Source organism: Ranitomeya variabilis, chromosome 1 (assembly GCF_051348905.1).
Source record: "Ranitomeya variabilis isolate aRanVar5 chromosome 1, aRanVar5.hap1, whole genome shotgun sequence".
NCBI classification, from domain to species: domain Eukaryota; kingdom Metazoa; phylum Chordata; class Amphibia; order Anura; family Dendrobatidae; genus Ranitomeya; species Ranitomeya variabilis.
The window spans coordinates 1,136,154,843-1,136,179,105 of NC_135232.1; the positions used below are offsets into that span (position 1 = coordinate 1,136,154,843).

The following is a 24,263-nucleotide window of genomic DNA, read 5'->3' on the forward strand; positions in this document are numbered from 1 at the left end:
CATCCACTACGCAGTGAATGTTGCACATCCGGCTGCTGCAGAAGCTCCGGACCCTCATCAGTGGGGTGCCACGTGTCTGCTCCCCTAATTCATCAGTGTATGGCCCTGATGACTCCCTTAGGACGGTCCTGACATGGAGGACCATTCGGTTACATATGGAGCATTTCTCGTTACGTTCCTCAGACTTGGCCCTTAACTCCTGGCCCTCAGTAATGGATCAATTCATATACGATTACGTTATTGAGGCGAACAAAGAGATCGAGCGGCACAACCGGGATCTGGAGCAGCAGGAGTACTACGACGTCTTCGGGCAGAAGCTGTGAGCGCTGCGCCGTCGCCTTGATGTAGCGTTCTCCATCCCGGGCCATTAGTGAAGTGACGGTAGAGCCACAATGACCATCTGTGAGCCGCTTCTCCCTCCTGTTTATATGCCATTAGTCTTCTCCCACAATCTGCTTCATGTCCGGGGAGGAAGGGGGAGCTTGTAAATCAATGTGCACCTTATGTGTTACGTCTGTTCACAAGAGCGCGGCGGCCATGAGCCGTTGTAATGAGCCACTTAGTCACCGGTTCAGGCCGCGTCTACCATCTGCTTTAGCCACCGGCAGGTCACGTGAACCGACCATTAGCGAGTCAGGCATCGATGGTGAATGAAGAAACGTATGAAATCTCCATTCACTTCTCGCATTCTGACTCCAGAAGGCTGCGCCCGGTAACGAGCGATCGTCTCCAATTATCGGGACGCTCAATTTTAGGCTGCAGCATTGGCTGTATCACAAGAGCTGCAATCAGCCATTATGGTGACCACAAAGACCGCCTTAATATGTGCATCAATCTCTCTGCATGCAAAAAACAATAGAGACTATTTGTCAGTTGGGATTGCACAGTCACCTCCATGGAAAACAATTATTCTGGGGTCCTGCTGCCCCCTGAAGACTTATCATTGCGTAAGTTTCATGTTTCAGTATTGAGGGACTTTTTATAAAAGGATTTTATAAGCCATTCCAAACCAGCAATATGAGGGAAACATTTATGTTACTTTAACTTTCTGTACAACGGCGGTGGAGGCAGCCATAAAATGGGAAGAGCATTTACATATCACCCCACCCCATGTGATTCATTGCCAATGATCCACTACATTTACACCCCCACCATGGCTACCTGCCGCATGTTATTGTGGGGTGCACATCCTTACGCGTGCAGATTTTTGTTGAGCCCCTGAAGCCATAGATGCAGTGAGCGAAACACTCCAATGTACCAATCCTAATGTGGAGCAGAGGAGGCCAGTGTGCATCCAAAATAAAAATTAAGCAACATTGAAAACCTACCATATCTGCTTTACAGTTCTTATGCAGACCTATATGTTTCCATGGCTACAGGCGGCAAAAAACAACTTTTTTTGTTTTGCTCGTGACACAGGTGCAGCTGTCACATTATAGCATAATACAGGTGTGTGGGGGCGCATTGTGAGCTCTAGGGTACCCCAACAAGCAAAAAATCCAACTGGTTCTGACTTTTTGTCATTTGATTGTTCTGGTACCGTAGTGGGTGCAAGGTTCACCCCACTCACCTGTATTACACTTAAATGTAGTTGAGCAGCATGACCTGTGTCATGGCAAAAGTCACGGTGAAATAAGCAGCAAAAGCCACATGTGAACATACCCTAAATCAAAAGGCACAGTGGTGGTATGCTTTAACATATCAAAGATCTTTCATATAAGGAGGAAATAATTTAGAATTTCCCTCAGGCTTTACCTCTTAAGACGAGTTTCTTGCCTTTCCTAAACATGACCCGGGACCATCACTTGGGGCACATGTGAGCTTTAGCTAATTGGGATGTAATTAGACAAAGAGGCAGTTCTACTTGCTTGAAAAAGGGGAGCAACACTGTTTTGTGACACCTCCCTAATAAAGTCACTAGAAGCCATAAATTGCTCTGTTTAACACTACAAACTATTTTGACGCATAACCTGACATTCTTCCCCTTCATTTTCCTAGCATTGCTGTGGCCACGGCCTCCGTAAACATGGCTCCCATCCAGTAGGATTGTCCTGGTGACTCCTTTCTTCCTTTTTGTTATATCTGGAGCCCCGGCTCCTACCATTATTACTACCACGTTTATACATTGAGACGTGAGATAAAATCGTGTGTCGTGACGTAGAATTAGACCTGTTACTGATTTGTTTCTCGGGGGCCGATCATGCTGACTTGTCAGAGAACGAGCTGCCATGTCTTAACCATCGAGTAACCAGAGATATGTGATGTATCTATGCATGGACAGTGCCTCTGAGAACGGAGAGGGATTAGCAGGCGATGCCGGACTATTGACAGGACATGGAAATTGTAGAACATGTACCCAGCCAAAAATATTGGAATTCCAAGGCCAGAACCCAACCGGTTGGAGTTTGGCATCACTTGATTTCTTCAGTGGTGATCATTAATTTAATCTGTAAAAATTTGTGTAATCGAGGTGATCGCATTTCCGGAACGTAAAGTGGTCATAAAAAAACCTGGTATTGGTTAGCGGTACACCTCACCATCCTCGACTGGCACCTTGCCTGGAGGTATGGTACAGGCTAGATTAATGGAGCAGGTATGCCAGTATGTGTCACAGTGTCTTTGTCTTCTCTTGCTTAAAGGGGGTGCCATCCTTGCTGCTCTCGGCCGGCCGGTCTCCGCCTTTTCTTCGACTGGTCTCCAGTTTGACTGTGGTCGGGTCAGCAGGTCGCCGCCTTGGTGTCGGTCAGTTGGTCCATCCGTCACCGCCCTGTCTGTGGTATGTCAGTGTGCCACCGCTCTAGCTGCGGTCAGTCGGCCTGTTGATGCCTTGGCTGTGGTTGGCAGGCCTGTCGCTCTTGCGGTGGTTGGTCGGCCGGTCGCCACCTTGGCTGTGATCAGTCGATCGCTACCTTGGCTGTGGTCGGTTGGTCGGCCGCTGCCTTGGCTGTGGTTGGTCAGCTGGTGGCTGCCTTGGCTATGATTGGTCAGCTGGTCGCTGCCTTGGCTGTGGTTGGTCAGCTGGTGGCTGCCTTGGCTGTGGTTGGTCAGCTGGTCACTGCCTTGGCTGTGGTTGGTCAGCTGGTCGCCGCCTTGGCTGTGGTTGGCCAGCTGGTCGCCGCCTTGGCTGTGGTTGGTCAGCTGGTTGCCGCCTTGGCTGTGGTTGGTCAGATGGTCGCCGCCTTGGCTGTGGTTGGTCAGCTAGTCGCCGCCTTGGCTGTGGTTGGTCAGCTGGTCGCCGCCTTGGCTGTGGTTGGCCAGCTGGTCGCCGCCTTGGCTGTGGTTGGTCAACTGGTCGTCGCCTTGGCTGTGCTTGGTCAGCTGGTTGCCGCCTTGGCTGTGCTTGGTCAGCTGGTTGCCGCCTTGGCTGTGCTTGGTCAGCTGGTCGTCGTATTGGCTGTGGTTGGTCAGCTGGTCGTCGCCTTGGCTGTGGTTGGTCAGCTGCTCGTCATGTTGGCTGTGGTTGGTCAGCTGGTCGCCGCCTTGGCTGTGGATGGTCAGTTTGTTGCCGCCTTGACTGTGGTTGTTGAAAGCGTGGGTTCTAGTAAGGGTTTCCCTGAACTACAAAACTAAACCCGCCAGTGCAGCATAGAGAGGCAGTCGTCTGTACAGCAGAGAGACTTTCCTGTGACCACTGCAGCTCCATGTAGTAAAAAAAGTAGTCACTCAGACAGGAAGTTAAGTGGTTGCCTGGCAACTTGAGGTGCTACAACTTAAAGGGGAAGCGTTAGAAAATGAAATGAGCACAGAGTCGTTATGACATACTGCCGCTGAGTCTAGGCTTATGGCGGCAGCCTTAGCGGAGTCCTGGCATCTCGTCGCTCTGCGTTCGCACTGCTGGTCCCTCCAGGAGGATATTTTGCTTTGTGAAAGCCATACTGACGTAGAATAGAGATGTGTAGTTTACTTTTGGAGACACGGATTGTATAGGAGGTGTCTCCATCAACTCAAAAAATGCTAATTTTAATCCTTAGCTCGCTGATTGTTTTATACAAGGACGTTTGGATATATATATATATATTTTATTTATCTAATCGTCTGGATAGAGCAGTAACCCGGTGCCTGCGGTGTATCGCGGGAGGTGCGCCTGCACTGCATCGTGGGGGGCGCCGCAGTGTATCGAGGGAGGTTCGCCTGCACTGTATCATGGGGGGCGCCTGCACTGCATCGTGGTACACCTGCAGTGTATCGCGGGAGGTGCGCCTGCACTGCATCGTGGAGGGCGCCTGCAGTGTATCACGGGGGGCGCCTGCACTGCATCGTGGGGGGCGCCTGCACTGCATCGCGGGGCACCATCACGAGCTCCTGCGCTCCAGGCAGGCAGCGGGGTATGCTATTAATGATGAGCACACAGCTGGTTTATTAAAGGGACACAACCCCCATGTGGTGGAGTGCGCCCGGCATCGTGTTGAAGTCCTTTCACCAGACGGGTACTTCCCCTGAGCAGCCGGCGGCGGCGTGTCCGCCTGCTTACCTCATATATATATAGAGATTATTTTGTGATAAATTGTCAGACTGTGACGGTGCTAGTCCGGGTGAGACGGCCGTGCCTTCCAATCACCGCACATCAGCCTGTGAGCCGCACCTACCAAATCCAACCTATTCCCCTCCCCCAACACCCCGCAATTTAAGGGGTTAACGGCGCTGGTGAAAGGATATAAAACTCGCTCGTGCCATCCCTTTTTTTTGTTCGTTTCCAGCACGTTCTATATGTTATAGGAATTTTAAAAAACAATAAAAAAAAAAGTTTAAGAAAAAAAAAACTCTTTGGGGACTGAAGTTTCGGGTTCTGGATAATGGCCTGGGACGGATCCAGGGGAAAAAACGGAACTTTTCTATTTTCTTTTTTAAGTATTGCAGATACTGTAAGAACGCGGCGGAGGTTCCCGTGTGACGTTGGTGCGCAGGGATCCCGCCGCGGTAAAACGACTGAATGAATGAAGTGCCATTATACCGCGCGACCAAGGTGGTCGCCGGCACCTGGCCGCACGTAGCGTCCTCAAGGAGTTTCCTCGCTTCGCTGACCTTCACCTCCGGCAGCTTGTGTGTCTATCACAGAGTGACTGCGTCAAGATTGCTGAAGTTATAGGGGCACACGGGGCGGTTACACCCAAAGCTTCTCCCAGAGTCTTTATGGCACCACTTTTTGGAAGGTGATTTAATTCTCCCGTAAGTGTTCTGGAGTCACATACTGTGACTTAATGATAACCTGCACTCTAATCACATCTAAAGCTGCATGCAAAATGCTGCGCCCCATGTCAGCCCCGCAAAGCAATAATATAAGGGAAGGTGAGGTGGGAGATGGCGGCTGCAGATTTGTATGTGACTAGTGCATACCCTATTGCAGCAATTTGTTTAGGAGGCAATATGAAAATGATTTGTTGCAGCTTTGGATGTGACTGGAGCACAAGGCGTGATTTCAAGAAGGAGCACTATACTGAATTCATATATGATGTGTACAATATTCAGAAGTGGAGCCAGGGTGCGAATCCGGCTCAGGCCGACATGAAGCGCCGCCCGTCTCTGGGATCTTGCTCTTTCCTTCCTACTAAAAAAAATAAAAAATTCTATATATAAATGCACAAAAAATGGCGTCGGCGCAGAGCGTCTGCGCTCTCCGATTCTGAAAGCCTGCCATAAACACGACCGGAGGAGCGCGGTGCGGAGCGTAACCGTCCCAAGAAAGGTTCCTGATTTTTCTTTTCCTTCTATTGTTTTGCACATTTGTCCACGTTGTCGGATACCCGCCGGTATTCACAAAAAGGGAAAATCTTCAGAGATGAAAAACTGTGACTTAGAGATTTATTATTAATTACTTTACCTCAGAGCACTAGTGAGATGTAGCTCCAGTCTGGCCACCACCGAGAGGCGCCGACGCGCCGAGCTCTCCCTCCACACCGTGCCAAATTCACTTTATTTTGTTTTGTTTCTTTTTGTTGGATTTTACTGTTTTACTTGATTTTTTTAAGGTGTTTTTACTCTCGTCCACAGACACTACTGTAACTTCAGTAAAACTGAACCGAGTGATTGCAGCTTTTGCTATAACTATTGTATTTATTACGACTTAGTATAGAGAAATGTTTCCATTTATTTTTGTATTACTTTTAATGTTTTTACTTGCCGTTGTGCAAATCTGATTTTTACACTTAACTCCAATGTATTGCTAGATAACAATAAAGTATTTTACGTCTGTTTTTGTGTCCTGCATGTCTTTTCTTATCTATAATACTGCCCCTATTTACAAGAATATAACTACTATAATACTGCTCCTATGTACAAGAATATAACTACTATAATACTGCCCCCTATGTACAAGAATATAACTTCTATAATACTGCTCCTATGTACAAGAATATAACTACTATAATACTGCCCCTATGTACAAGAATATAACTACTATAATACTGCCCCTATTTACAAGAATATAACTACTATAATACTGTCCCCATGTACAAGAATATAACTACTATACTACTGCCCCTATGTACAAGAATATAACTACTATAATACTGATCCTATGTACAAGAATATAACTACTATAATACTGCCCCTATTTACAAGAATATAACTACTATAATACTGCCCCCTATGTACAAGAATATAACTTCTATAATACTGCTCCTATGTACAAGAATATAACTACTATAATACTGATCCTATGTACAAGAATATAACTACTATAATACTGCCCCTATTTACAAGAATATAACTACTATAATACTGCCCCCTATGTACAAGAATATAACTACTATAATACTGCCCCCTATGTACAAGAATATAACTACTGTAATGCTGCCTGTTATAAAAATGTTACAATTATACCAATATCTTTCATGCCATTCTTCAGCTTGTGCCGTTTAGTCTTAGTTTGACATTTGATGATTCCCCTCGGACCCCGGATTTGATCTGACAAATCTCCAGAAGAAATCTAAAGATGGTAAAATAACCCAGAAAGTAAATGAATTTGTTCTTTTGGATTTTGGATATCAGAGGTGATATCGGGCGCAGTGTGTGATGATTCCGTCCTCAGCCCCGGACTGTCCTCTTATCTCCTGGCTCGGTCCCTGGCACTGAGGCGTCACCCATTCCCCGTCCTATTAATACTTTGGCTCGTGTGTGATGTTATCAGCGGTCAGGCTCTGTGGAGCGCAGTGTCCCGGTGCAGATGAGTGATGGGTGATGTGGGAAATGTGCAGGGTGATTGATCCCTGCGGCCCTGGCAGTGCCCCTGATCCTCATCATTAAGCCCCTGCGATAGGGATGGGTTTATTTTCGTCCTGGTTTTCCTAGAGAGTTGAACTGATCCCATAAATAACATCGTCCCTAAATGTTCCTTGTTATTTTCTTGCCTTCATATTGGTGTTCACACTTTGCAGATTTGGTGCGGGTATTATCCTCTGCAGTATTTCAGTACTTTTTACTACCAGTAAAGTGGATTATTTATAACTTAATCCAGTCCACTTAGTCCACAGGTTGCTGGCTTATTTTGGTGCAAAATTTGGGCTTTGGTGATTTTTTTTTTTTTTTAAATCTTAATCATGGAAACCAGCTTTTGCGGGATTCTAACCATTTATTACAATAACGGACCCTAAGTCCATTGTTCTTTCATTGATTGGTTCCATTCTTTTGTGTTTTTGCAATAATAAAACACATAAAGATGTAGGAAAAAATGCTGAATATGTGCCTGGATGTTTTATGCATAAATGCTGTAAATGCAGGTTTATATATCTGCCCCAAATATGCAAAGTGTGAACCCGGCTGATGAGGGGGAGAGCTCCCGGCCGACCTGGGGGGAGAGCGCCCGGCCCACCAGGGGGAGAGCGCACAGCCGACCATGGGGAGAGCGCCCAGCCCACCAGGAAGAGAGCATCTGGCCGACCAGGGGGAGAGCGTCTGGCCGACCAGGGGGAGAGCGCACAGCCGACCATGGGGAGAGCGCCCGGCCCACCAGGAAGAGAGCATCTGGCCGACCAGGGGGAGAGCGTCTGGCCGACCAGGGGGAGAGTGCCCGGCCGGGCAGGTGGAGAGCGACCGGCTGAGCAGGGGGAAAATGACCGGACAAACGGGGAGAGTGCCCGGCCGACCAGGGGGAAAGCGACCAGCTGAACAGGGGGAGAGCACCTGGCCGACCAGGGGGAGAGCGTCCAGCCGACCAGGTGGAGAGCGACCGGCCGAGCAGGGGGAAAGCGACTGTCCGAACAGGGGGAGAGCTCCTGGCCGACCAGGGGGAGAGCTCCTGGCCGACCAGGGGGAGAGCGGCCGGCCGACCAGGTGGAGAGCGACCGGCCGAGCAGGGGGAAAGCGACCAGCTGAACAGGGGGGAGAGCACCTGGCCAACCAGGGGGAGAGCGCCCGGCCAGGCTGGGGAGAGAGCCCGGCCGTTGTCAGAACCAGATGCATTCATGGCCTCTGCGTTTCCTCCATTTCCAGTGGGCTCTATTTCCACGCTGAATGCTGGTCATAGCGGTGGGACCCTCATCTATCAGACATCTGCGGCGGTTTCTACTGAACATGGCATCTAAAGGGTTAAGCGGAGGTGGTCTCGGATAGCCCTTGCTTTTGCGATCAGCCGGTACGCGCTGCGGATTTTCCATATTTGGCCTCATGCAAACAGTGATATTTTTCTATGAGGTGCCCATAGCAATTACACGGGGCCACGTTCTACCTCCTTAGCTCTCTGATTTTCTTTGAAATTTAAGGAGACCCAGATGTACCAAAGAGATGAAACATTGCAACAAGTCCCCTCCTGTGCAAGCTGCACCTTTTGCCGATTGCTTATAATTGTTAATGCTGTTATTCACTGACAGCAAGCAGAGATGTGGAATTATGGATTTCTAAGCCCTAGGTTATACGAGGAGCAGAGGCCATAAGATCCGACATGGCTTCATGAGCAGAGGTTCTGCTCTGCATTATATTTTATTATATACTGTATGGAGCAATATACAGTTGTGCTGAAAAGTTTACATACCTCTGCAGAATTTTTGCCTTCTTGGCCTTTTTTCAGAGAATATGAATGATAACACCAAAACTTTATCTGGAGTGGCCATCTCAGTCTCCTGACCTAAATATCATTGAGCCACTCTGGGGAGATCTCAAGCGCGCAGTTCATGCTAGACAGCCCAGGAATTTACAGGAACTGGAGGCTTTTTGCCAAGAAGAGCGGGCAGCTTTACCATCTGAGAAAATAAAGAACCTCATGCACAACTACCACAAAAGACTTCAAGCTCTCATTAATGTTAGAGGGGCAATACACGGTATTAAGAAATGGGGTATGTGATCAGGGTCATTTGGATGTTTTGGGCTGTCATCGTGATTTAAAAAGAGAAAACACAGTAGTTTGACAATAAATGGCTTCAACCACTAATCATGAGTGGAGAAAAAGTTTTGGTGTTATCATCCATATTGTCTGAAAAAAATGCCAAGAAAGCAAAAATTCAGCTGGGTATGTAATCTTTTGAACCCAACTGTATGGGTACATTATACTGTATGGAGTGATATATGGGGCACATAATACTGTATTCAAGACTATATGGTGCCCATAATTCTGTTTGGAGGACTATATGTTGCACATAATATAATACTGTATGGCTGACTATGTGGTGCCCATAATATTGTATGGAGGACTATGTAGTGCACATAATTCTGTATCGAGGACTATGTGGTGCCCATAATACTGTATGGAGGACTATGTGGTGCACATAATACTATTTGGAGGACTATGTGGTGTCCATAATACTGTATGGAGGGCTAGGTTGTGAACATAATACTGTATGGAGGACTGTGGTGTGCATAATAATGTATGGAGGACTATGTGGTGCCCATAATACTGTATGGAGGACTATGTTGTGTCCATAATATTGTACAGAGGACTATGTGGTGCACATAATGCTATTTGGAGGACTATGTGGTGCACATAATGCTATTTGGAGGACTATGTGGTGCTAATAATACTGTATGGAGGACTATGTGGTGCCAATAATACTGTACAGAGGACTATACTGTCCGGTTTCTGCGCTTTTGATATCACTCATGTAATGTAAGAAGTCAGTGCAATCTTTGGCATTACTCTATACTTATATTTCTCTGCCGTACCTGTGCAATATGAATTATGGTATGTGTTGAAGCAGCCCACTGAGACTCTTTCGCCCAGGGCCCACGAAAATTTGGTTGGCGGCCCTGATAGTAGTAACCATATTTTCTAGCCTCCTGACCTGGATCTAATGTGGAGAAGGAGGCGGAACTTTAACAAATATCAGCATTTCATTTATTACCCAAGCACCGGTCAAGCCGTATTGGAACTTGCAGGAATTATCGCCATTCTCGTGATATGTTCATCTGCAGCAGTTCCTATATGGTCAGGTGTGTAGAAATCCTGCAGAGAATAAAGGGTTAATCCCCTGCGGATCAGTTCCATCCTGAGCTGATTTTAGCCTAAAATACAAGCATTTAAGTAAAAAAAAAGTCCCCCAAGGTTTTCATATCCTTTAAGAGATCACCTTAATTAAGTCCAGGAAAAAAGGGACAATAAAAAACTGAATCTGATAAGGGAATATTTATTTCACAGCAGGAGGTCTATCCTCATCACATCCTCGAGTCTTCAGACCATTTATATAAATGTGCACCCCCGATCCTTACAGAAACTCAGCCCCTCGATTCATCTATCTGTAACTGAAATGTGCTCTATTGGGACATACCCCTACATAAGCTGTATAGGAAGCGCTGCAGTGTAAAGCATGGAGGAGATAGCTGCCCACGGGCTGACCCATTGAAGTTGCACTTCAGAAGCAATGTCTTGTTCGCTTTTATTATAAGTGTTGAAGTTTATATTTAATTTTTACTAATTATGGAACTTACAGGCTGAAAGACAGAAAAAATATATATATTTTTACCATTTTTGTCTCATCTTTATTACTTAGCGATGAGATATTTGAGGTTTGACTGATATTCGAATATGGTAAATGGGTAACGCTCCTTCTAATGGCCCCCGATTGGCAATTACTGATGGTTTTCTTCTTGGATCCATGGCGCTCTCTGTCGTATGATCTTTCGGCATTGGCATCGCCCTCTATGACCCACGGTAGTAAAAAGCAGCTTTTATTCTTCTGTGGACCCAACCCATGATGATTTATTCCAAAAACTGGACCCTTTGGCTCTCAGGGATTATGATGCCAGACCTGCGGCAATCAGATGATTGGAGGGGCCCCAATGATAAAATCTACCCCAATGCCACACAGGACACATTAACATAAGGTATATTTTTATGGTGTCTTAATTTTTTCCACGTTTGTTACCCAGAAGTCGTATCGAATTTCTCGTTTTCGGTAATAAATGACATGACTATGTCCATTGTGGCGGCGTTGGGCGTCACTTTCACAGCTATTTTAATAACAGAGCCGGCGGCGCCCGTGAAAACCTTCCCCTCCCAGATCTTGTTCTTGGTTAGCTGAAGTTCTGCCTTCACGGGACCAATGACGAGGACCTTACAAGCACCAGGAATTCTCACTCTGAAGGTCTCCCAGCTTTCAATGGGAAGGAGCCCAACCCTTGGCTGCAGTAAGGCGCAGCCATGGCCCCATGCAGTGTACACTTTCGGGAAGGGTGGCAGGCTCTTGTTGGAGTAGCAGTCGATGACATAGTCACAAGCATGTGAAAACTCCTGAGGTTCTTGGACATCTTGGCGTCTCGTAAAAATGCTCAGCTTGTAACGTCCCGACTCTGGAAGATGAACGGTCAAGCTGATCTTACGGTCCAGATGGGTGAGGAAGCAGTGCCTGTCCAGGGAGCACAAGCCGTTCACTACTTTACCATTTTCTAAAAGGGGATATAAGTCCAAGTCCCACAAGGTATGGAAGGTGATGTTACATTTCCCGGTAGTTGTCGTGATGATCGGAGAAGTGTGGCTTGGGTTGGTGAGACCGTGACGTCTTGAATTGCTTCCGGGTCCACAGTGAACGCTGAGATTGGGTGGGAAGAGTTCATTATGGTTTATTGCGGTCTTACATTTTATTAGAACATTAGCCACGTTCTGAAAGTTCTCCATTTCCAGGTCTTTAACAAACAGGGACAATCTGTAGTATCCAAGGAACGGCAAGAGAAGGCAACATCCAAGCTGGTTGTCCTCCATCTGCGAGACCAGACATTTCTTACTGAAAACCTCCGACATCTCTGGGTGGGCTAGTTGAAAGGTTGCCACCAGGGGTCTGGATGTCTTAAATATAACCTTGGGTGAGCTGGTGTCCGCCATGATAAGATCCTCACCAGAATTGTAGCCGTTGACCCCAAGCTCCTCACCAGAGTTGTAGCTGATGACCCCACATTTTTTTGCTTTGTAATTTAGTCCCCAAAAGTGATATGGATTTTCCGGCAGCTTTAGAAAAGTTTTTGGCCGAGGACAGTCAATTTGATAGGAGCACACCCATTTATACGGATATTCAGCGTCAACGGGTCTGGCAAATATCATGAGCTCGTACTGTCCATGCCAAGGGGGAAAAACGCGTAGGGTCATGAGAGTCTCTTGGATGCTCAGTATACCGAAAGTCTTTTCTACCAAAGTCCTGCTGTTATCGAAGAGCTGGTAAATCTTATAGCTATATTCCCTTGGGTGTGAGCAGCCGAGTGAAATTTTGACTTCGCCGTCTTCTGTATTGAGAGAAGGGTAAAAAAAAAATTATTAAAAATTGTGTAAAACCTATGAAATCTTCTGAACATGAGTCCTACTGACACCGGAGAGCACTCAGTTACTTTGCTACAGTGCATCTCCGCTGCCTCTCTGGTTCCTGACCCAGCACCTTTGGGCGCAGGACTAGAAAAGGACAGTTCGGTGAATATCTGATTCCAAACCATCAACTTGTCCATTCACTGTCAGCAAGCAGAGTTCCTAAACTGATGAGGAGTCTTCGGAAAATATTTAAGAAGGGATTAAATCCAAAATAGATTTGCCATATTCTCCCGCCGGCGTGCACAATAATGTAATGAGATGGCCGGGTTGGCACATTAATGGGCAGAGGTGAGCCCGGCATCGTGTTCTTGCTGGGTGAGGGTGTTAGAGATAAGAACAAGGACTGCTGACCTAGATCCAGCCACTGTCAAGAAAATATCTGCCATAATATCCTGGAAACCCGGTAATAGACTTAAACCAGCAGGTTTAAGGGTTAATGCTTACTATTCTATTATGGCCTGAAGTGGTTAAAAGAGTAGATTTGTCCCTGGTGGTCTAGAGGCGTTCAGGAGTTATTATTACTCATGCAGTCGGGTTATTTAAGGGCAGAATGTAACATTTCTGGAGGTCTAGGATGGTTTATGGGTAACATATAATATCTTGTGGCCTAACATGCTGAAATTAAGGGGTGACAAATTAATATTCCTGGTTTTCTAGGGGGATTAGGAAATAATATACTGTATGGTGTCTGACATTGTCTGATGTGAATCACATATAGAAATGTATCATCAAAGAATGTGTAGACACTTGGCATCTAGTGAGCGGGGCACTATCGAAGGTGACCTGGTGTCCAGTGGGGATGGGGTATAGGAAGGCGACCTGGTATCCAGTAAGGAGGGGGTATAGCAAGGTCACCTGGTGTACCCTGGGGGGTATAGAAAGGTGACCTGGTGTCCAGTGAGGAGGGGATAGAGGAAGGTGACCTGGTGTCCAGTGAGGAGGGGATAGAGGAAGGCGACCTGGTGTCCAGTGGGGAGGGGATAGAGGAAGGTGACCTGGTGTCCAGTGAGGAGGGGATAGATGAAGGCGACCTGGTGTCCAGTGAGGAGGGGATAGAGGAAGGCGACCTGGTGTCCAGTGGGGAGGGGATAGAGGAAGGCGACCTGGTGTCCAGTGGGGAGGGGATATAGCAAGGTCACCTGGTGTACACTGGGGGTATAGAAAGGTGACCTGGTGTCCAGTGAGGAGGGGATAGAGGAAGATGACCTGGTGTCCAGTGGGGATGGGGTATAGGAAGGCGACCTGGTGTCCAGTGAGGAGGGGATAGAGGAAGGTGACCTGGTGTCCAGTGAAGAGGGGATAGAGGAAGGTGACCTGGTGTCCAGTGGGGATGGGGTATAGCAAGGTCACCTGGTGTACACTGGGGGTTATAGAAAGGTGACCTGGTGTCCAGTGAGGAGGGGATAGAGGAAGGCGACCTGGTGTCCAGTGAGGAGGGGATATAGCAAGGTCACCTGGTGTACACTGGGGGTTATAGAAAGGTGACCTGGTGTCCAGTGAGGAGGGGATAGAGGAAGGTGACCTGGTGTCCAGTGGGGATAGAGTATAGGAAGGCGACCTGGTGTACACTGGGGGTTATAGAAAGGTGACCTGGTGTCCAGTGGGAAGGGGTAGAGGAAGGTGACCTGGTGTCCAGTGGGGATGGGGTATAGGAAGGCGACCTGGTGTCCAGTGGGGATGGAGTATAGGAAGGCGGCCTGGTGTACACTGGGGGTTATAGAAAGGTGACCTGGTGTCCAGTGGGATGGAGTAGAGGAAGGTGACCTGGTGTCCAGTGAGGAGGGGGTATAGCAAGGTCACCTGGTGTACACTGGGGGGGTATAGAAAGGTGACCTGGTGTCCAGTGAGGAGGGGATAGAAGAAGGTGACTTGGTGTCCAGTGGGGATGGGGTATAGGAAGGCGACCTGGTGTCCAGTGAGGAGGGGGTATAGCAAGGTCACCTGGTGTACACTGGGGGGTATAGAAAGGTGACCTGGTGTCCAGTGAGGAGGGGATAGAAGAAGGTGACTTGGTGTCCAGTGGGGATGGGGTATAGGAAGGCGACCTGGTGTCCAGTGAGGAGGGGGTATAGCAAGGTCACCTGGTGTACACTGGGGGTTATAGAAAGGTGACCTGGTGTCCAGTGAGGAGGGGATAGAGGAAGGTGACCTGGTGTCCAGTGAGGAGGGAATAGAGGAAGGTGACCTGGTGTCCAGTGAGGATGGGGTATAGGAAGGCGACCTGGTGTACACTGGGGGTTATAGAAAGGTGACCTGGTGTCCAGTGGGAAGGGGTAGAGGAAGGTGACCTGTTGTCCAGTGGGAAGGGGTAGAGGAAGGTGACCTGGTGTCCAGTGAGGAGGGCGTATAGCAAGGTCACCTGGTGTACACTGGGGGGTATAGAAAGGTGACCTGGTGTCCAGTGAGGAGGGGATAGAAGGTGGTGACTTGGTGTCCAGTGGGGATGGGGTATAGGAAGGCGACCTGGTGTCCAGTGAGGAGGGGGTATAGCAAGGTCAACTGGTGTACACTGGGGGTTATAGAAAGATGACCTGGTATCCAGTGGGAAGGGGTAGAGGAAAGTGACCTGGTGTCCAGTGGGGAGGGGATAGAGGAAGGTGACCTGGTGTCCAGTGAGGAGGAGTTAGAGGAAGGTGACCTGGTGTCCAGTGAGGAGGGGGTAGAGGAAGGTGACCTGGTGTCCAGTGAGGAGAGGATAGAGGAAGGTGACCTGGTGTCCAGTGAGGAGGGGATAGAGGAAGGCGACCTGGTGTCCAGTGAGGAGGGGATAGAGGAAGGCGACCTGGTGTCCAGTGAGGAGGGGATAGAGGAAGGCGACCTGGTGTCCAGTGAGGAGGGGGTATAGGAAGGCGACCTGGTGTACACTGGGGGTTATAGAAAGGTGACCTGGTGTCCAGTGGGAAGGGGTAGAGGAAGGTGACCTGTTGTCCAGTGGGAAGGGGTAGAGGAAGGTGACCTGGTGTCCAGTGAGGAGGGCGTATAGCAAGGTCACCTGGTGTACACTGGGGGGTATAGAAAGGTGACCTGGTGTCCAGTGAGGAGGGGATAGAAGGTGGTGACTTGGTGTCCAGTGGGGATGGGGTATAGGAAGGCGACCTGGTGTCCAGTGAGGAGGGGGTATAGCAAGGTCAACTGGTGTACACTGGGGGTTATAGAAAGATGACCTGGTATCCAGTGGGAAGGGGTAGAGGAAAGTGACCTGGTGTCCAGTGGGGAGGGGATAGAGGAAGGTGACCTGGTGTCCAGTGAGGAGGAGTTAGAGGAAGGTGACCTGGTGTCCAGTGAGGAGGGGGTAGAGGAAGGTGACCTGGTGTCCAGTGAGGAGAGGATAGAGGAAGGTGACCTGGTGTCCAGTGAGGAGGGGATAGAGGAAGGCGACCTGGTGTCCAGTGAGGAGGGGATAGAGGAAGGCGACCTGGTGTCCAGTGAGGAGGGGATAGAGGAAGGCGACCTGGTGTCCAGTGAGGGGATAGAGGAAGGCGACCTGGTGTCCAGTGAGGAGGGGATAGCAGAAGGTGACTTGGTGTCCAGTGGGGATGGGGTATAGGAAGGCGACCTGGTGTCCAGTGAGGAGGGGGTATAGCAAGGTCACCTGGTGTACACTGGGGGTTATAGAAAGATGACCTGGTGTCCAGTGGGGAGGAGTTAGAGGAAGGTGACCTGGTGTCCAGTGAGGAGGGGATAGAGGAAGGCGACCTGGTGTCCAGTGAGGAGGGGATAGAGGAAGGCGACCTGGTGTCCAGTGAGGAGGGGGTAGAGGAAGGCGACCTGGTGTCCAGTGAGGAGGGGGTAGAGGAAGGCGACCTGGTGTCCAGTGAGGAGGGGATAGAGGAAGGCGACCTGGTGTCCAGTGAGGAGGGGATAGAGGAAGGCGACCTGGTGTCCAGTGAGGAGGGGGTATAGCAAGGTCACCTGGTGTACACTGGGGGTTATAGAAAGATGACCTGGTATCCAGTGGGAAGGGGTAGAGGAAAGTGACCTGGTGTCCAGTGGGGAGGGGATAGAGGAAGGTGACCTGGTGTCCAGTGAGGAGGAGTTAGAGGAAGGTGACCTGGTGTCCAGTGAGGAGGAGTTAGAGGAAGGTGACCTGGTGTCCAGTGAGGAGGGGGTAGAGGAAGGTGACCTGGTGTCCAGTGAGGAGGGGATAGAGGAAGGTGACCTGGTGTCCAGTGAGGAGGGGATAGAGGAAGGCGACCTGGTGTCCAGTGAGGAGGCGATAGAGGAAGGCGACCTGGTGTCCAGTGAGGAGGGGGTAGAGGAAGGCGACCTGGTGTCCAGTGAGGAGGGGATAGAGGAAGGCGACCTGGTGTCCAGTGAGGAGGCGATAGAGGAAGGCGACCTGGTGTCCAGTGAGGAGGGGGTAGAGGAAGGCGACCTGGTGTCCAGTGAGGAGGGGGTATAGCAAGGTCACCTGGTGTACACTGGGGGTTATAGAAAGATGACCTGGTATCCAGTGGGAAGGGGTAGAGGAAAGTGACCTGGTGGGGAGGGGATAGAGGAAGGTGACCAGGTGTCCAGTGAGGAGGAGTTAGAGGAAGGTGACCTGGTGTCCAGTGAGGAGGGGATAGAGGAAGGCGACCTGGTGTCCAGTGAGGAGGGGGTATAGCAAGGTCACCTGGTGTACACTGGGGGTTATAGAAAGATGACCTGGTATCCAGTGGGAAGGGGTAGAGGAAAGTGACCTGGTGTCCAGTGGGGAGGGGATAGAGGAAGGTGACCTGGTGTCCAGTGAGGAGGGGATAGAGGAAGGCGACCTGGTGTCCAGTGAGGAGGGGATAGAGGAAGGCGACCTGGTGTCCAGTGAGGAGGGGGTAGAGGAAGGCGACTTGGTGTCCAGTGAGGAGGGGATAGAGGAAGGTGACCTGGTGTCCAGTGAGGAGAGGATAGAGGAAGGTGACCTGGTGTCCAGTGAGGAGGGGATAGAGGAAGGCGACCTGGTGTCCAGTGAGGAGGGGATAGAGGAAGGCGACCTGGTGTCCAGTGAGGAGGGGATAGAGGAAGGCGACCTGGTGTCCAGTGAGGAGGGGATAGAGGAAGGCGACCTGGTGTCCAGTGAGGAGGGGATAGCAGAAGGTGACTTGGTGTCCAGTGGGGATGGGGTATAGGAAGGCGACCTGGTGTCCAGTGAGGAGGGGGTATAGCAAGGTCACCTGGTGTACACTGGGGGTTATAGAAAGATGACCTGGTGTCCAGTGGGGAGGAGTTAGAGGAAGGTGACCTGTTGTCCAGTGAGGAGGGGATAGAGGAAGGCGACCTGGTGTCCAGTGAGGAGGGGATAGAGGAAGGCGACCTGGTGTCCAGTGAGGAGGGGGTAGAGGAAGGCGACCTGGTGTCCAGTGAGGAGGGGGTAGAGGAAGGCGACCTGGTGTCCAGTGAGGAGGGGATAGAGGAAGGCGACCTGGTGTCCAGTAAGGAGGGGGTAGAGGAAGGCGACCTGGTGTCCAGTGAGGAGGGGGTATAGCAAGGTCACCTGGTGTACACTGGGGGTTATAGAAAGATGACCTGGTATCCAGTGGGAAAGGGTAGAGGAAAGTGACCTGGTGTCCAGTGGGGAGGGGATAGAGGAAGGTGACCTGGGGTCCAGTGAGGAGGAGTTAGAGGAAGGTGACCTGGTGTCCAGTGAGGAGGAGTTAGAGGAAGATGACCTGGTGTCCAGTGAGGAGGGGGTAGAGGAAGGTGACCTGGTGTCCAGTGAGGAGGGGATAGAGGAAGGTGACCTGGTGTCCAGTGAGGAGGGGATAGAGGAAGGCGACCTGGTGTCCAGTGAGGAGGGGATAGAGGAAGGCGACCTGGTGTCCAGTGAGGAGGGGGTAGAGGAAGGCGACCTGGTGTCCAGTGAGGAGGGGATAGAGGAAGGCGACCTGGTGTCCAGTGAGGAGGCGATAGAGGAAGGCGACCTGGTGTCCAGTGAGGAGGGGGTAGAGGAAGGCGACCTGGTGTCCAGTGAGGAGGGGGTATAGCAAGGTCACCTGGTGTACACTGGGGGTTATAGAAAGATGACCTGGTATCCAGTGGGAAGGGGTAGAGGAAAGTGACCTGGTGTCCAGTGGGGAGGGGATAGAGGAAGGTGACCAGGTGTCCAGTGAGGAGGAGTTAGAGGAAGGTGACCTGGTGTCCAGTGAGGAGGGGATAGAGGAAGGCGACCTGGTGTCCAGTGAGGAGGGGGTATAGCAAGGTCACCTGGTGTACACTGGGGGTTATAGAAAGATGACCTGGTATCCAGTGGGAAGGGGTAGAGGAAAGTGACCTGGTGTCCAGTGGGGAGGGGATAGAGGAAGGTGACCTGGTGTCCAGTGAGGAGGAGTTAGAGGAAGGTGACCTGGTGTCCAGTGAGGAGGGGATAGAGGAAGGCGACTTGGTGTCCAGTGAGGAGGGGATAGAGGAAGGCGACCTGGTGTCCAGTGAGGAGGGGGTAGAGGAAGGCGACCTGGTGTCCAGTGAGGAGGGGGTAGAGGAAGGCGACCTGGTGTCCAGTGAGGAGGGGATAGAGGAAGGCGACCTGGTGTCCAGTGAGGAGGGGATAGAGGAAGGCGACCTGGTGTCCAGTGATGAGGGGATAGAAGAAGGTGACTTGGTGTCCAGTGGGGATGGGGTATAGGAAGGCGACCTGGTGTCCAGTGAGGAGGGGGTATAGCAAGGTCACCTGGTGTACACTGGGGGTTATAGAAAGATGACCTGGTATCCAGTGGGAAGGGGTAGAGGAAAGTGACCTGGTGTCCAGTAGGGAGGGGATAGAGGAAGGTGACCTGGTGTCCAGTGAGGAGGAGTTAGAGGTAGGTGACCTGGTGTCCAGTGAGGAGGAGTTAGAGGAAGGCGACCTGGTGTCCAGTGAGGAGGGGGTAGAGGAAGGTGACCTGGTGTCCAGTGAGGAGGGGATAGAGGAAGGTGACCTGGTGTCCAGTGAGGAGGGGATAGAGGAAGGCGACCTGGTGTCCAGTGAGGAGGCGATAGAGGAAGGCGACCTGGTGTCCAGTGAGGAGGGGGTAGAGGAAGGCGACCTGGTGTCCAGTGAGGAGGGGGTATAGCAAGGTCACCTGGTGTACACTGGGGGTTATAGAAAGATGACCTGGTATCCAGTGGGAAGGGGTAGAGGAAAGTGACCTGGTGTCCAGTGGGGAGGGGATAGAGGAAGGTGACCTGGTGTCCAGTGAGGAGGGGATAGAGGAAGGCGACCTGGTGTCCAGTGAGGAGGGGGTATAGCAAGGTCACCTGGTGTACACTGGGGGTTATAGAAAGATGACCTGGTATCCAGTGGGAAGGGGTAGAGGAAAGTGACCTGGTGTCCAGTGGGGAGGGGATAGAGGAAGGTGACCTGGTGTCCAGTGAGGAGGAGTTAGAGGAAGGTGACCTGGTGTCCAGTGAGGAGGGGATAGAGGAAGGCGACCTGGTGTCCAGTGAGGAGGGGATAGAGGAAGGCGACCTGGTGTCCAGTGAGGAGGGGGTAGAGGAAGGCGACCTGGTGTCCAGTGGGGAGGGGATAGAGGAAGGTGACCTGGTGTCCAGTGAGGAGGAGTTAGAGGTAGGTGACCTGGTGTCCAGTGAGGAGGAGTTAGAGGAAGGCGACCTGGTGTCCAGTGAGGAGGGGGTAGAGGAAGGTGACCTGGTGTCCAGTGAGGAGGGGATAGAGGAAGGTGACCTGGTGTCCAGTGAGGAGGGGATAGAGGAAGGCGACCTGGTGTCCAGTGAGGAGGGGATAGAGGAAGGCGACCTGGTGTCCAGTGAGGAGGGGATAGAGGAAGGCGACCTGGTGTCCAGTGAGGAGGGGATAGAGGAAGGCGACCTGGTGTCCAGTGAGGAGGGGATAGCAGAAGGTGACTTGGTGTCCAGTGGGGATGGGGTATAGGAAGGCGACCTGGTGTCCAGTGAGGAGGGGGTATAGCAAGGTCACCTGGTGTACACTGGGGGTTATAGAAAGATGACCTGGTGTCCAGTGGGGAGGAGTTAGAGGAAGGTGACCTGGTGTCCAGTGAGGAGGGGATAGAGGAAGGCGACCTGGTGTCCAGTGAGGAGGGGATAGAGGAAGGCGACCTGGTGTCCAGTGAGGAGGGGGTAGAGGAAGGCGACCTGGTGTCCAGTGAGGAGGGGGTAGAGGAAGGCGACCTGGTGTCCAGTGAGGAGGGGATAGAGGAAGGCGACCTGGTGTCCAGTGAGGAGGGGATAGAGGAAGGCGACCTGGTGTCCAGTGAGGAGGGGGTATAGCAAGGTCACCTGGTGTACACTGGGGGTTATAGAAAGATGACCTGGTATCCAGTGGGAAGGGGTAGAGGAAAGTGACCTGGTGTCCAGTGGGGAGGGGATAGAGGAAGGTGACCTGGTGTCCAGTGAGGAGGAGTTAGAGGAAGGTGACCTGGTGTCCAGTGAGGAGGAGTTAGAGGAAGGTGACCTGGTGTCCAGTGAGGAGGGGGTAGAGGAAGGTGACCTGGTGTCCAGTGAGGAGGGGATAGAGGAAGGTGACCTGGTGTCCAGTGAGGAGGGGATAGAGGAAGGCGACCTGGTGTCCAGTGAGGAGGCGATAGAGGAAGGCGACCTGGTGTCCAGTGAGGAGGGGGTAGAGGAAGGCGACCTGGTGTCCAGTGAGGAGGGGATAGAGGAAGGCGACCTGGTGTCCAGTGAGGAGGCGATAGAGGAAGGCGACCTGGTGTCCAGTGAGGAGGGGGTAGAGGAAGGCGACCTGGTGTCCAGTGAGGAGGGGGTATAGCAAGGTCACCTGGTGTACACTGGGGGTTATAGAAAGATGACCTGGTATCCAGTGGGAAGGGGTAGAGGAAAGTGACCTGGTGGGGAGGGGATAGAGGAAGGTGACCAGGTGTCCAGTGAGGAGGAGTTAGAGGAAGGTGACCTGGTGTCCAGTGAGGAGGGGATAGAGGAAGGCGACCTGGTGTCCAGTGAGGAGGGGGTATAGCAAGGTCACCTGGTGTACACTGGGGGTTATAGAAAGATGACCTGGTATCCAGTGGGAAGGGGTAGAGGAAAGTGACCTGGTGTCCAGTGGGGAGGGGATAGAGGAAGGTGACCTGGTGTCCAGTGAGGAGGGGATAGAGGAAGGCGACCTGGTGTCCAGTGAGGAGGGGATAGAGGAAGGCGACCTGGTGTCCAGTGAGGAGGGGGTAGAGGAAGGCGACTTGGTGTCCAGTGAGGAGGGGATAGAGGAAGGTGACCTGGTGTCCAGTGAGGAGAGGATAGAGGAAGGTGACCTGGTGTCCAGTGAGGAGGGGATAGAGGAAGGCGACCTGGTGTCCAGTGAGGAGGGGATAGAGGAAGGCGACCTGGTGTCCAGTGAGGAGGGGATAGAGGAAGGCGACCTGGTGTCCAGTGAGGAGGGGATAGAGGAAGGCGACCTGGTGTCCAGTGAGGAGGGGATAGCAGAAGGTGACTTGGTGTCCAGTGGGGATGGGGTATAGGAAGGCGACCTGGTGTCCAGTGAGGAGGGGGTATAGCAAGGTCACCTGGTGTACACTGGGGGTTATAGAAAGATGACCTGGTGTCCAGTGGGGAGGAGTTAGAGGAAGGTGACCTGTTGTCCAGTGAGGAGGGGATAGAGGAAGGCGACCTGGTGTCCAGTGAGGAGGGGATAGAGGAAGGCGACCTGGTGTCCAGTGAGGAGGGGGTAGAGGAAGGCGACCTGGTGTCCAGTGAGGAGGGGGTAGAGGAAGGCGACCTGGTGTCCAGTGAGGAGGGGATAGAGGAAGGCGACCTGGTGTCCAGTAAGGAGGGGGTAGAGGAAGGCGACCTGGTGTCCAGTGAGGAGGGGGTATAGCAAGGTCACCTGGTGTACACTGGGGGTTATAGAAAGATGACCTGGTATCCAGTGGGAAAGGGTAGAGGAAAGTGACCTGGTGTCCAGTGGGGAGGGGATAGAGGAAGGTGACCTGGGGTCCAGTGAGGAGGAGTTAGAGGAAGGTGACCTGGTGTCCAGTGAGGAGGAGTTAGAGGAAGATGACCTGGTGTCCAGTGAGGAGGGGGTAGAGGAAGGTGACCTGGTGTCCAGTGAGGAGGGGATAGAGGAAGGTGACCTGGTGTCCAGTGAGGAGGGGATAGAGGAAGGCGACCTGGTGTCCAGTGAGGAGGGGATAGAGGAAGGCGACCTGGTGTCCAGTGAGGAGGGGGTAGAGGAAGGCGACCTGGTGTCCAGTGAGGAGGGGATAGAGGAAGGCGACCTGGTGTCCAGTGAGGAGGCGATAGAGGAAGGCGACCTGGTGTCCAGTGAGGAGGGGGTAGAGGAAGGCGACCTGGTGTCCAGTGAGGAGGGGGTATAGCAAGGTCACCTGGTGTACACTGGGGGTTATAGAAAGATGACCTGGTATCCAGTGGGAAGGGGTAGAGGAAAGTGACCTGGTGTCCAGTGGGGAGGGGATAGAGGAAGGTGACCAGGTGTCCAGTGAGGAGGAGTTAGAGGAAGGTGACCTGGTGTCCAGTGAGGAGGGGATAGAGGAAGGCGACCTGGTGTCCAGTGAGGAGGGGGTATAGCAAGGTCACCTGGTGTACACTGGGGGTTATAGAAAGATGACCTGGTATCCAGTGGGAAGGGGTAGAGGAAAGTGACCTGGTGTCCAGTGGGGAGGGGATAGAGGAAGGTGACCTGGTGTCCAGTGAGGAGGAGTTAGAGGAAGGTGACCTGGTGTCCAGTGAGGAGGGGATAGAGGAAGGCGACTTGGTGTCCAGTGAGGAGGGGATAGAGGAAGGCGACCTGGTGTCCAGTGAGGAGGGGGTAGAGGAAGGCGACCTGGTGTCCAGTGAGGAGGGGGTAGAGGAAGGCGACCTGGTGTCCAGTGAGGAGGGGATAGAGGAAGGCGACCTGGTGTCCAGTGAGGAGGGGATAGAGGAAGGCGACCTGGTGTCCAGTGAGGAGGGGATAGAAGAAGGTGACTTGGTGTCCAGTGGGGATGGGGTATAGGAAGGCGACCTGGTGTCCAGTGAGGAGGGGGTATAGCAAGGTCACCTGGTGTACACTGGGGGTTATAGAAAGATGACCTGGTATCCAGTGGGAAGGGGTAGAGGAAAGTGACCTGGTGTCCAGTAGGGAGGGGATAGAGGAAGGTGACCTGGTGTCCAGTGAGGAGGAGTTAGAGGTAGGTGACCTGGTGTCCAGTGAGGAGGAGTTAGAGGAAGGCGACCTGGTGTCCAGTGAGGAGGGGGTAGAGGAAGGTGACCTGGTGTCCAGTGAGGAGGGGATAGAGGAAGGCGACCTGGTGTCCAGTGAGGAGGCGATAGAGGAAGGCGACCTGGTGTCCAGTGAGGAGGGGGTAGAGGAAGGCGACCTGGTGTCCAGTGAGGAGGGGGTATAGCAAGGTCACCTGGTGTACACTGGGGGTTATAGAAAGATGACCTGGTATCCAGTGGGAAGGGGTAGAGGAAAGTGACCTGGTGTCCAGTGGGGAGGGGATAGAGGAAGGTGACCTGGTGTCCAGTGAGGAGGGGATAGAGGAAGGCGACCTGGTGTCCAGTGAGGAGGGGGTATAGCAAGGTCACCTGGTGTACACTGGGGGTTATAGAAAGATGACCTGGTATCCAGTGGGAAGGGGTAGAGGAAAGTGACCTGGTGTCCAGT

At 51.7% G+C, this 24,263-nt stretch overlaps 2 protein-coding genes across 2 annotated transcripts in view; one reads left to right on the forward strand and one right to left on the reverse strand.

Moving 5' to 3' along the window:
• DNAAF9 (dynein axonemal assembly factor 9) overlaps positions 1 to 6,189 on the forward strand; it is a 117,280-nt gene extending 111,091 nt beyond the window's left edge. Inside the window, exon 37 of the mRNA XM_077280307.1 lies at positions 211 to 6,189. Coding sequence (XP_077136422.1) covers positions 211 to 323 — 113 coding nt within the window. The 3' untranslated portion in view covers positions 324 to 6,189. The remainder of the gene's footprint in view (positions 1 to 210) is intronic.
• A 4,126-nt stretch (positions 6,190 to 10,315) lies between these two features.
• Positions 10,316 to 24,263, reverse strand: part of LOC143793069 (kyphoscoliosis peptidase-like) — an 83,063-nt gene continuing 69,115 nt past the window's right edge. Inside the window, exon 6 of the mRNA XM_077279681.1 lies at positions 10,316 to 12,636. Coding sequence (XP_077135796.1) covers positions 11,285 to 12,636 — 1,352 coding nt within the window. The 3' untranslated portion in view covers positions 10,316 to 11,284. The remainder of the gene's footprint in view (positions 12,637 to 24,263) is intronic.